This window comes from Abrus precatorius, unplaced genomic scaffold (assembly GCF_003935025.1).
Source record: "Abrus precatorius isolate BTA unplaced genomic scaffold, Abrus_2018 Scaffold10, whole genome shotgun sequence".
Lineage (NCBI taxonomy): Eukaryota > Viridiplantae > Streptophyta > Magnoliopsida > Fabales > Fabaceae > Abrus > Abrus precatorius.
Genome location: NW_020874292.1, coordinates 34855641 through 34869550, shown reverse-complemented (window position 1 = coordinate 34869550; position 13910 = coordinate 34855641). Strand labels below are relative to the sequence as shown.

Sequence of the window (13910 nt, the reverse complement as noted above, 5' to 3'; positions counted from 1 at the left end):
ACCACATTATAAGCCTCAGCTTGACAGATGCCATCCAACTTCTTCTAGATGTTCCCAGAGTTGCATGACATAGATTGATAACATCACCCTTGCAGTTATGGAAGGCAACTCATTCACCTGTATTATGAGCAAGAAAGTTAGGGTACATTCTAACTTGTTTTGCTTCCCAGTGCTAAAACTTCCAAGGTTTTAAGTGACATCAAACAAAAGCCTTAGTGAACATACAAACATCCCAAGTCATTCAAATCAGTCATAACCACTTCAAACTCCTCCTCCCCCTTGGCCCTAACAATCCTCTTGATAGCTGTGGCATTTCGTCATTACATCAAGAAAAACACCTTTCACTTTCCCCAATCACTTGAAACAAAACTTAATTTTTAAGCACATCAAACTTCCTTAACAAAGAGAGTGAAACTCCAGAATTTCAAATATGATGTTTACAGGTGAATAGGCAGGAGTATATGGTCATTGCATTTGGCAAATTTTATGAGTATCAGGCAAGAATTTAAAGTCTGCCAGAATAATTTGATCCAAAAACTTTAAAGAGTCTTCCCAAAAGACCACCGATCAAGGCAAAGTGTGGGTTGAAGAAATCCCTTCTTCTATCATCTTCTCTCTCAATTTAGAGGCTTCATTAAGATCACCAATTCTACAGTAACCACTGATTATTATATTATAGGTAACAGCATTAGGAACTAAACCCTTTTGGTGAAGTTTATGGAAAAGTCTCTTTGCTCGATCCATATTTCCTAATTTGCATAAGCCATTTATTAATGCATTATATATAGTAATATTTGGGACAAGACCTCTCTCCAGCATCTCATTCCTTAAGTTGAAAGCACCATCCACGTCACCCGCAGCTGAACAGCCATGAATTAAGGCACCATACGTGAAATTATCTGGGAGAAAACCTCTAGACAACAAAATTGACGGAACACTCCTTGCTTCATCAATCTTCCCAGACTTGCAAAGACCATAGATAGCTATGTTGTAGACAATATTGTTAGGACGAGAATTACATAAAGCACTATTATCAAGAGAATCGGCAATTCTCTGAGCTTCTAGGCTTATGACATCATTTTTCACATACGTATCAGAACATTTATGAACTGTAAAAAGATCAAAATCCACCATCTTGTCTAGGATCCCAGTTGCTTCATTGATTCTATCATCCTTATAAAGACTGCTGGCTATTTTGCTACAGATTACTGAATTAGGAGTAAACCCTTTTTGAATCATTTCAAAATATAAGGTAAATGCCTTGTCCAGCTTCTCTTCATTGCACCAACCAGAAATAAGTGTCCCATAGGAAACAGAATTCAGTGATAATCCTCTTGTTTGCATCTCAGCAAGAAGATCAACGACATCAGATGACTTCCTAGATTTAAAAAGTCCATTAATTAGGGAATTGTACATTTCAATGGAAGGAGAAATTGCTTGTCTTTCCATCACATCTTTAATTCTAAAAGCTTCAAGAACACTGCCATTTTTACAATATCCGTCACACAAAGTCCTATATGTTATTTCATCTGGCGGGCATCCAAGTTCCTTCATCCTATCAAAAACAGCCTCCGCTTCCACCATTTTCCCCATCTTACACAACCCACTGATCATTGTATTGAATGTAACGGCACTCTTAGTAAAACCACGGCCTAAAATTTCCTTCCAAAGCATCATAACCCTATCATAATCTCCCATTTTATAAAAGCAATCAAGCAGAGTACAATAGCTGACCTCATTAGGAGCCACACCTCGCTCCACCATCAAATGCCAAAGACACAAAGCATCAGCATAGGAACCCACGTCAACTAATCCCTTGAGAACAGTATTATACGTCACAACTGACGGATCAATACCTTCCCTTAACATTTCCTCACAAAGCATAAAAGCTTTGTTCATCTGCCCTTCTCTGCAGTACCCATCCAACAGCGTATTATAGCTATAACAATCCGGCCTCACATCCCAAGCCACCATCTCCCTAAACACCTGCTCAGCCTCATAAACCCAACCATGCTTACAATACCCATTAACCAATGAATTACAAAGAAACACATTCATCTTCAACCCCACCCTCACCATCTCATCCCGAATCCTAACAGCATCACCCATCTTCCCCACCTGACAATATCCATCAACCAGCACGCCATACACACGTTCATCCACAACCATCTCCGTATCATTCTCCACTCGAAGAAGCAACCTCTCGGCCTCATCCACCCTTCCCTGCCTGCAGTACCCTTTCATCAACAAAGTCCAAGTAACAACATTCATCGAGACCCCTTTGCGCAACATCAAATCCAACACCCTCTCAGCCGCTTCCACATCACCCTTAGAAACAAACCCATTAATCAAAGCATTGTAAGTCACAACATTAATCTCAAACCCCATTCTATCCATCTTTTCCACAAACCCTACAGCACCATCTACACTCCCCTCCCGGCAATGCGCATTCACGACAATGCTACCCATATACACATCAGGCACAATCCCAACCTTCACAATTTGCTCAAAAACCATCAATGCAGTACTTCCTTCGCCAACACTAACCAACTTCGCTAACAAGCAATTGCAAGACCTCAAACTCGGGCTCCTACCAAGCCTTCGCATTTCATCGAACACGTGAAGCGCGTGCCGCGTCATGCCTTTCTCCGCGAAAGCCTTAAGGACCATGTCGAAGACAGTTGGAGAGAACCCAAACTCGTTGTAAACGCTAACGACATCGTTCCAAACGGCGAATGCGCGGTAGTTGTTGGTGCAGTGGAGGGAAACGAGTTGGCGCAGAAACGACCGCGTTTCGGGAAACATTTTGGCACGTGCGAGAATGTGGACGAGGAGGCAGTAGGAGGTGGGGTGGGGGCGGTAGTGAGGGTGTTGGGAGGCGATATTGAAGAAGGCGAGGGAAGCGGCGGGGTGGAGGCGGAGGCGGCGGAGGAGGGCATCGGTGAGGTGATCGGAGAATTTAAAAGAGAGGCGGTGGAGGGCGTGGGGGCGGCGGAGGAGGAGGAGGCGCGTGATTTGGTGGAGTAGTTGCGGTTGGGGTAGTTTGGATTGTTGTGGAAGGTTGGAGAAGAGTGGAGTCGTGAGGTGAATGGATTTGGTGAAGGGAAGTTGAAGATGGAGAATGGGTTTGTTGCTGATGAAATGGAACATTAGGGTGCCAACGTCGACAGCATCAGTTGGTAACTGCTGTTGGAGGCGATTCAGAATATCTTCAAAACTCAAATGATGAGGTCAATGGTGCTTTGCTTCTCAGTGGAAGATGCTATTCCATTGCCATACCAATGAAGGAAGAAGAAGAAGAAGAAGAAGGTCCACAACCATTGTCGTTTTGTTATGCAGTGCGCAGGGTAATGATGATCGCGCACTGCACTTTCCTTGTTTGAAAGGAGAGAATGTGAGGGAAGGAGTTTTAACAATGAGTGGGAAAGATGAGAACTTGGAATATAGTCTTTCAAAAATTAGTTTCATTAGGTCTTTTAAATCTTTGGCCCTTCAAATTATTATCATGTTAATTTAAAAATATATATATATCATCGAATAAATTTTTTATATGTTCAAAATATCATCATATTAATCTCTTTAAAAGAAATACTTAGCTTGTCAAAAATTAAACCTTTTAAAAAAATTTAAAATTTTATCAAATTTGGAAGACTTAACTAATGTAATAATAATATTAGTGACACTTTCATTTTTAGAGGATTAAATTAAATAATTTTTTATATAAAAATATGACATGCTTGTGTTTTGAGTCTATAGTCATACCATTTAAGATTTAGTCAAATATAACATCACTGGTAAATTGAAGTTTTTTAAGATCACTGCCTCCAACAGCTTCAGCAAAATGGAAGTTTGAATCAGAAATTACAATATATATTCATAAATTGCTATAAATGTTCCTAAGAATTTTTACTATATGTCCGATTATTGGTATAAATTGTTGTGAAGTTGGAATATATACTATACTGTTATATAAAAGAAAAGAATGATGAGGATAAACAAATAATCAAATAAGTAAACTCTTAGATGTAAAGTGGAATATATACTAGATTCATTCCTTGCTTATATATATATATAATTAAGATGAGCTTTGATTGATTCCTGTTAACAAAGGTAAGAATACAGGTGTAACCATACTCTCTTATTCTTAGCTTTATTAACAGGAATATCCATTTAATGTAAAATTTTATAAATTTTTAGATTAATTTCCAGTTGAGTCTTACTAGGGAATGTATATGATCATGATATATGATGTATCTCTTTGCAGTATTACTTGTAATCTTGATTGCAATAATATTTAATCATACTCTTGAATGGAGTGTTACCACTCACTAGTTTAAATAAATATTTGTTATTTGATCAAATTAGGTTATTTTTTAATAGTTTAAAAATAAATGTTATATTATTTGATAAAATATATTAAAAAATAAGAATACTATATCGAAAAACTCACTTTCAATAATATAATTGCTTATGTCAACTAAACAAGAGAAGAATTAAGTTTTTTCTTTCTTGACTTCCCTTCATATTTGTTTTATATTAAGTATATTAACATTGATCAAGAGTAACTAAAAGTCTCCCTTAAGTAACTCAATCTTAAATTCTAGCAATATTTTTATCCAATGATTTGTTTATTTTTTATTTTGTCTATTTCTTGTGACTTTTTTTTTATATTCTCTCTCTATTTTAGATGTGAAAATATCAATTTTCAATGACATAAGTTATCAACTACTTTAAATGTATAAATTAATTAAAATCATTTATCAAACATTAATCAAATTTTAATTTATCATTATATTTTTTATCATTATCCAATTTATTATTTAGTACATCTTCAGAAATTTCTAGATTATTTTGATAAATATTAATCATTTAGATGTGATAATTAATACTTTAGATTGATTGTTCTTATCGTTGTGGTGTAATTTAATATTAATTACGTGTTTTGAAAAAATTATATAAATTAAATCATTTTTATACATAAAAATTCAATTTAATATAACATAATACTTTATTCAATCTAAACCAAATCATAATGTGTTTTTATAATTACATTAAACGGCATTTTACCCAAAAGCCAATTTAAATCATATTATAAACCAAATCATAATGTGTTTTATGCACTGTAACTTTTATATGGACCAAATATTTAACAATTTATAAAATATCTACATTCAATTGTCATGTTTTATAATGCACTCAATATAATATTCTTATCCTCCATATCTTATTTATTTATTTTATTTTATATATTAAATTCATGTTTTTATTATCAAAAGAAAAATATTTATAAAAATTATCTTAACGAGAGAGCATTGAAATGTTTTAACTTTATGATAAATTTATCATTACTAATTATAGTTTTATGATTAAATTATTTTATAATATTTTTAAAAATTTATTTTATAAGTCATAGTATGCATCAAATATTATAAACACGTATAAATTGTGTTTAGAAATAGTAATTACAAATTATTAAATTATATGTATTTAAATCAACTTTTTTTATAAAATACTATAAAATTTTAATGAGATAATTTTAATATCAAATAAAAAATTCCAAATCACGTGTCTTTAAAAAGAAAGAATTTTTTTAATATTTTACTCTGTTTTAAAAAGGAAGATTTTCAAATCGTGCATATTGATGTAATGAGTAAGTCTAAAATTAGATTTTTTTTTTTTATACATAAAAACTTAAACTCAAGACTTTAGTTAAATAATATCAAGACTCAGATTAATCTCTATCAATAAAAGAACATGTTTTTGATTAACATTAAAGACATAACATTTATTGACTATAAGTAATTGTATGAAAATAAGTAATACTAAAAAAATAACGTTAACAATAGGTGAAACAAAATACATAGTAAACAAAAGGGCTTTTTTATTTAAATATTCCAAAATAAAAAACAATTTATTAAAATAGTGTATTTTTCAAACAATTTTCCTGTTTGGGGTGGGGCCGTACACGTATCGCCAAAACAGCTGGCGAAACTTATTATTTTAATATTATAAAACAAGTTTTGCTAAACGAAGGACGAAAGTTGAAGGTAATTTCGCCATTCACCTAGCGAAACATGAAAAAGTAGACACATTAGAGAGCGGTTCAGTTTGAACCGCTCTCAGAAATCCCATCTAAGAGAGCGGTTCATTAGTAACCGCTCTCTAATGTCCCTCTAAGAGAGCGGTTCAAACTGAACCGCTCTCAGAAGTCAATCTTGGAGAGCGGTTCAAAAAGAACCGCTCTCAGAAGCTCTCATAAGAGAGCGGTTCAAGAATAACCGCTCTCAGAAGTGGTAATTAAGTCCTCTTTCGCCATTTTTCCTGCGAAAACATTTTTAACACAGATCTTTTGGTGAAACCTGGTATTATTTATTCCCATCCCTGCCCCCTCTCATCAGAGGCTCATTTTGCAATCGAAAAACAGGAACGAGGAAGGAGAAAGGAAAAAGCTTAGTTTTATTTATTCAATTTTGGTATTATTTATATTTTTATATTATTTAAAATTAAATATTAAATAAAGTTTATTTGTAAAAATGTAGGATGAGTAGAATTGTTATTATTATATATTGGAATGGTAGAATATATGAAGGAAATGAAGGAGTGAGCTTTGATGGAAGTAAGAGAGTGATTCAGATACAGCGATGAATAAGTTTTGAAGCCTTGAAAAGAAAAATTCATTTGAAACTTAATCTTAATAATAATCAAGTAATTTGTAGATTAATTTCTCGTTTTTTGATTGATGAAAATAGTAGACAATATACAGCTTTAGATATATGTGATGATGAAGATATTGATTGCATGATAAGTGCATTTGAACAGTAATCTAGTAGAAATGTTATTGAGTTATATGTAGACATTGCTGTTGGTGGAAGTTCATCAGTGCCATTGCAGATGATCAATTTAAATTTATCAATTTCACAACAAAATGATAATACTGTTGTGAGTTGTGATCGTGTCGAAGGTAAAATTATAAATTATGTAAATGTTTTTATTAATATATGTCATATTTTGTATTGAAAGTGTAAAAATTTTTCCATTAAGGAGTTAGAAATGATGTTGATGAAGATAATGAAGATTCAGATTATGAGAGTGACACTGATGGAGATGATGAAGTAGATATTTCATTAGACAGTTCTTCCTCTACTGATGCTAAATGCGAGTTTCATTCAAACTTAAATACACAAGTAAACGAAAGTACAAGAGGTAATGTGCAATATTGTAAAAAATTATTTGTTTTTAGTTTAATATGTAAATATTAATGGTAAATAATTTTGCAAAATATAATGCAGGAGATACTGTGATTCCTTTTTGGAATGTTACTCCACAGTATAAGTATATTAATTGGGAATATCCTGATCAAGAAATGAATGAAGAACATTGTGAAGATGTCAATTCATGGGTTGAAGGAGATTCTTTATTCGTTGGGTTGTTATTTGACAGTAAAGAAGATGTGAAAAATGCATTAAAACATTACGCAATGAAGATTTATCAAAGTTATTTTGTGGCTGAGTCAAAACTAACATGTTTGTATGTTAAATGCTTAAACCATACTTCTGGTTGTCCATGGAGAGTGAGAGCTTCATTGTTGAAAAATTCAAACAAGTGGAAAATAACGAGGTGGGGTGGTTCACATACATGTGTTAATGTTAGAATTTCTCAAGATCATCAAAAGTTAGATTCCGATTTAATTTCTTCATGCATTCTCAGTAAGACATATTTTATATATGTTATTTAATTTTTTTACAATTACATTGTTATTAATTAGACCAATTGATTCTTATGTAGGAATGGTGAATGAAGAGCCGTCAATACATATTTCATTGATACAAGAGAGAATCTGCACTCAGTTTGGATACAAAATTTCATATAAAAAAGCTTGGATGGCGAAGCAAAAAGCTATTGTCAAAGTATTTGGTGACTGGGATGAATCATACGCTACCTTGCCACATTGGTTAGAATACATGCAATTACATACTCCTGGATCTGTTTATAAAGTTGAAACGAAGGAGTATGTGGCTTCTCATCAAGTGGATAACAGGTATAGAGTATTTGAACGAGTGTTCTGGTCATTTAAACAATGTCATGAAGCTTTTAAATTATGCAAACCTTTATTGCAAGTGGATGGGACGTTCTTATATGGTAAGTATCATCATACGTTGCTTATTGCAACAACTCAAGATGGAAACAATTGTGTCCTTCCAATAGCTTTTGCAATTGTTGAAGGAGAAACCTTGTCAGCATGGGAATAGTTCTTGGCATTGATTCGTTTGCATGTTACTGATAAGTTTGGAATTTGTTTGATATCAGATAGGCATCAAAGTATCAAAGGAGCTGTCTCAAATCCACACATTGGGTGGCAACCTCCAAATGCATATCATGTATACTGCATTCGTCATATTGCCAGCAACTTTAATCACCGATTTAAAAATATCGCCTTGAAGAAAGACCTCATAAAATTAGGTATGTGATTATAATTTATTTAATTTAGATATATGTTAGAGTTAATTAAATGTTTAGCCAAATTTAATCCACTGGTTTAAAAATAATGTTTTATGTGTAGGTTATACACCATCCAAGGTAATATTTGAGCAAAAGTTAAGTAGATTTCGTAATGAATCTGAAGATATACAAAGGTGGATTGATTGCATATCAAAAGAGAAATGGGCATTATGTTATGATGACGATGGGCGACGTTATGGTCACATGACCACAAATCTTTCAGAAGCTGTGAATAAGGTGTTTAAAGGTGCTAGAAATATACCCATAACTGCACTGGTTAAAGTCACATACGGATGTTTAGTTGAATATTTTGTAAAGCGTGGAGAAGAAGCCATATTTGACCTTCACAATGGAAACATGTTTTGTCGTACAGTAATGTTGCAAATACAAAAAAATCAACAAGAGGCTTCATCACACCAGGTTCGTAGGTATGATGTACACAGGAAAACTTTTGAGGTTGAAGAAGCATTTAATCCAATCACGCAAAGCAGTGGACACAAATGGACAGTTATATTAGATAGAAGATATTGCGAATGTGGAAGATTTCAGTCCTATCGATATCCTTGTTCGCATGTCATAGCAGCCTGTATAGCTGTAAGTCTTAATTTTTGGCAATATGTTGACCCAGTTTATTTAATAGAATATGTTGTCAATGCATACTCTCCATAGTGGCGCCCCCTTGGTAATGAATGCAACATCCATACAAACAGTGAATGGAAGTTGGTGCCTGACATTGAAAGAGCTAGAGCTAAGGGACGACGTAAGTCAACTCGTATTAGGAATGAAATGGACTGGGTTGAATCACAAACTAGACAAAGGTGTTCACGTTGTAACGAAGTTGGTCATAATCGACGTCATTGTCGTCAACAAAACTGAGTGTAATATGTAAAGCAAAAAGAACAAACTCTATACGAGGGCCAGTGACGGAAAGGGAAGCAGAAAAATCAAATGTGGAAATGGAGGAGAAGGGGGAAGAAAAGAAGACGGGGCTGGGCGAAATAACTTTCGCCACAGCAGTTGCGAAATTTCCATGACCGTTGATTGTAACTTTTTACAAGTTTCGCTCTGTATTTGGCGTAACAAGGTCAGCTTTGCGTCGATTTTGGCGAAACTGTCGCGAGATTAGAGAGCGGTTCAAAATAAACCGCTCTCTAAGAGGACTTCTGAGAGCGGTTCTTGTGCAACGGCTCTCTTAAAAGCACTTCTGAGAGCGGTTCTTGTGAAACCGCTATCTTAGTAGAACTTCTGAGAGCGGTTCATTTTGGAACCGCTTTCTTTCATCGACTTCTGAGAGCGGTTCTTAATGAACCGCTCTCTAATGCTCCTACGTTGTTCTACTTTCGTCCTTCGTTTGGCGAAACTTGTTTTATAATATTAAAATAATAAGTTTCGCCAGCCGTTTTGGCGATACGTGTGCGGCCCGACCCTAGACAGGGAAATTGTTTGAAAAATACACTATTTTAATAAATTATTTTTTATTTTGCAATATTTAAATAAAAAAGCCAAACAAAAGAGATAAAGATAATCAAGAAAATTTATTCCAAAATAATTAATAATTATAATTTTTTATTAATTATGTATAATTAATTAAACTTATATTTTATTTATTACAAATATATTTTTATCTTGTCTTTTTATTAAATTATAATAATAATATATATTATTAATATAATCTTAGTTTATAACGCATAAAAGATAAAGTAGTATAAGATAAAATTAAAGGACCAATTTGCGATAAATTAAATGTGTATTTAAATTTATATCTAAATTATTATAAAACTACGTCTTGATTAAGTGATTGATTATAATTTTTAAAATAAGTATATATTAATTTACATACTTTTTTATCAAGAATCGAAATATAGACTTGGCTTATGAATGACATATTCAAGTCAAATTCTTGACAGAGAAGAACAAACAGAGAATTCTGAGAAAAGAAACCTTGATTCCTAAGTTTTCAAACATAAAGAAAACGGTTTTGTGCTGAGTCGTGTACGGTTAGAAGAATACGAGGGAGACAACATTCCTCATTACTACCCTAAAAGGCACTTAGTACAAGACCATAGTGTGTCAGCTTTACCTTTTTGTTCAGTCCCATGAAACAGTTTCAGAAAAGCACAAAAGAAAAGAGCAATCACAGAGATCACCATCCAATTAAATTATGTTTATTTTGGCTCCCAAGTGTCAGATTAATACTAGATCATCCTTTTGCCTTTTACCATCAAGCACCTTTTTTTTTTTCTCTTTTTGAACTTCTCTTGCTTGCAAATTTCAAATTCAAATATCCAATGCCTCCTTTCTCAAGTTTTCTTATATTCTTCCTTCACTCTTTGATTCAAGAAAGCTATGATTCTCAAGTTTTTATTATATATATATAAAAGATGGGGTTGAGTTAAAAAGAAAAATTCTCCTTCACACGATCATCCTAGGGGCTTCTCTTGTTTAAAAAAAAATCTTTGCTTCTCAAACATTTCATATAACCTTCAAAGGAAAATCAGATCCAGGCATAGAAGCCAACCTGCAGATATGGGTGTCAGAAGTTGGCGCCTTGTGTTATTCTCCTTGTGTCTTTTCTTCAGTTCAGGTAACTTATTTTTTGTTAGAACTTTGGTCCTTAGCAATGTTTAATTAGGAAGATACCATATTGAAGCCATGAAGAGCTTAGCATTGGAAACATAATTAATCAATAGCCATAATAATAGAAGTTCATGTTAAGGCATGAAATCAAGATGTTTTTTCCATTGAAAGATCATAGCCACATAAACTTTTTTTTTAAAGTTTCAATTGCAATGATTCTCCTGATAAGGTTGAATTTGCATGAATTTTATGGTAACTGTAGGTAGGCATACATAGGCACATAGCTAATAAAACATGCATAAAAAAAGTATTCATTGAATGATTGGGTCAGATGTTCTGCCACCTTGGAAACAACCACAGAAACACTTGAGGTTAATTTATTCGGGTTTACTACTTAAATTTCATCAATTTCTATTAATTTTCCCTGATAAAGGGTTGAAAATCCTGCGTGTTCTTTTACAGGTCTAGTAGGTACAGCCAAAACATTAAGAGAAGAAAACCAAGAAATCTCATCCTATGAATTTAGTACTGAATTAGATGCAGTTCCTGTAGTGAACCCTACAACTCCAGGCACAGCAAATCCATATCCTACATTAAACCCAACAACTCCTCAAGCACCTTTCACAACAGGACAGACACCACCAACCTCCACAACCCCAAAAACAAGCCCTACAACCCCATACATGACCCCCATAAATCCATACACAAATCCAACAACTCCAACTTCAACCCCCCCAAGCCCAATTACAACTACTCCCACAACCCCAACCACTCCTACTACTGGATCAAGTGGTGGTCAATGGTGTGTTGCGAGCTCATCAGCTGCTGAGAACACTCTTAAGGTGGCTCTTGACTATGCTTGTGGGTATGGTGCAGACTGTTCAGCAATTCAACCAGGAGCAAGTTGTTATAACCCAAATACTCTGAAAGACCATGCTTCTTATGCATTCAATGATTACTACCAGAAGAATCCAGCTCCTACTAGCTGTGCATTTGGAGGATCAGCTACACTTATAAACAAAGATCCAAGTAAGACTTCTCATCAAACATAAAAGCTTTAGTGCCTCCTCTTGAATCATGATCATGATCATTGAGCACAAAGAATAAAAGAAACTTAACTTTTTCGTGTCTTAAAAATGGACACGTGAAAATTTGCAATTCTCGTGTTTCCATCTTAAATATACCTTTTCCATGTAGCAATCTCTCATAAATTTCTATTGCAGTACAACTTGTATGATGCTTCTTCTAATTGAACCTTTTTATTTACATACGGAACTACTATTTCAAATCATTTGTACCGTATATATTGCCTTGCCAATATCTTAAAGACTTTTCAAATTTCCGTATCCTGCATAGTCAGGAACATACTTGCATGAGTGCAACATAGCTTCAAGGCATAGTGTCCTATCATGTAATTTGACCTGATTCCAATGTGCTTCCTTGTGGTTCAACACTCGTTACGTTGCCCTTTGAAGTTTGTTCTATCAAACCCCAAGATGACACATCGAAATCCGGGTCAAATTAAATGGTGGGACACTAATTTTACAGTAACAAAAACAAATCCTTTTGGTTGCCACTTGCTATTCAGTAACCGATGAATATTCAAAAAAATTCTGCTCTTGATTTAGCATACTAGCTTTCTCACCAATGGCATAATTTGCAACTCCAAACATAGACTTCATTTACTAATCTCAGTTTTTAATTGGTATTATGCTGTCAACAAAATGCTACTATGTTATGCCTATTAACATGCTTCTCTAAATCATTTCAGGCAATGGGAACTGCCGCTATACATCATCCAAAACACCAAGGTGAGAATATGTGGCACCTATATCATATTCACCCAACTAAGAAAAAAACATGATATCTAAACTTATACTTTCTAAATTTCTAATATATATTGTTCATGCAGCGTTAGTTCACCAACTTTTGTAAGCCCCCCAAATCCACCAAGTCAACCAAGTACCATGACTCCAAGTACACCAACTAGTATGACCCCAACAACACCAAGTATCATGACCCCAACTACACCAAGTATCATGACCCCAACTGCACCAGGTATGACAATTCCTGGAGGAGCATCAGTGTATGGTTCAGGACCAACAGGAAGCCCCAATGTAGCAACATCTGCTTCTCATTCTGTGCTGCTACTATTTACCTTATGTGCCATCTGGGCTTCACTTCATGCAGAAAATTACATCTAGTGATAAACAAGGTCCAATCATTCTTTATGCTATCTGCTAGAATTCCCTCAGTCTTCCAGCAGCTTTTGCAAGACTACAAGGAGGCAGAGTCAAAATGACATATTTGTCATGTGAATTCTCGCATTAAAATTAGTACTACTGTATCTTATTCTTACATCAATGTATCCCTTTAGTAGATCATAAAGCCAGAGAAAATGATAGAGCCAAAAGAATTTATAGATTCTTGTAGCAGGTTTTTTACAGTATTAGCAGAGGTCAATAAATTATTAGATTATCTACTTCCATTTAAAATGTCTCTTGCCAGATAATACCTTAAACTAATATCAGCTGTACTTCAGAATAATCTATCATATCTCCAACAGTATGCTAATTTTTTAATAACTTTTCGTAGAATATAAAATTATAAGTAATTTATCACATTTTTTTTATTTTAACGAATAATATATTTTTGAAATATAAGTATATATCAAATTTTAAATAACATGCTTATAATTTATTAAAAGTATATGAAATTTAAATATATAATTACAAAAATAATATAAAATTATTCTATTAATTAGAATTTTTTTTTAAGAATTCACGTGTGCGGTGTGACTAATTGTTAAGTGCTGTCAACTTACATATTTTTTA

At 33.8% G+C, this 13910-nt stretch overlaps 3 protein-coding genes across 3 annotated transcripts; 2 read left to right on the top strand and 1 right to left on the bottom strand.

The window, feature by feature from the left end:
* Positions 1 to 567: 567 nt before the first annotated feature.
* On the bottom strand, positions 568 to 3321 carry LOC113852361 (putative pentatricopeptide repeat-containing protein At1g19290). The gene is made up of 2 exons (XM_027482588.1): positions 3280 to 3321; positions 568 to 3186 (listed from the first exon to the last, which is right to left on the bottom strand). Exons 1-2 carry the CDS (start codon positions 3319 to 3321, stop codon positions 568 to 570), a joined length of 2661 nt encoding a protein of 886 aa, XP_027338389.1.
* Positions 3322 to 6891: 3570 nt separating this feature from the next.
* LOC113852360 lies at positions 6892 to 9375 on the top strand. Its single transcript, XM_027482587.1, has 6 exons — positions 6892 to 6961; positions 7045 to 7203; positions 7786 to 8139; positions 8308 to 8460; positions 8561 to 9093; positions 9169 to 9375. Exons 1-6 carry the CDS (start codon positions 6892 to 6894, stop codon positions 9373 to 9375), a joined length of 1476 nt encoding a protein of 491 aa, XP_027338388.1.
* A 1479-nt stretch (positions 9376 to 10854) lies between these two features.
* On the top strand, positions 10855 to 13479 carry LOC113852942 (PLASMODESMATA CALLOSE-BINDING PROTEIN 3-like). The gene is made up of 4 exons (XM_027483344.1): positions 10855 to 11083; positions 11539 to 12105; positions 12848 to 12887; positions 12989 to 13479. The coding sequence occupies exons 1-4, from the start codon at positions 11026 to 11028 to the stop codon at positions 13278 to 13280; spliced, it is 957 nt and encodes a 318-aa protein (XP_027339145.1). The 5' UTR covers positions 10855 to 11025; the 3' UTR covers positions 13281 to 13479.
* The last annotated feature ends 431 nt before the right edge of the window (positions 13480 to 13910 follow it).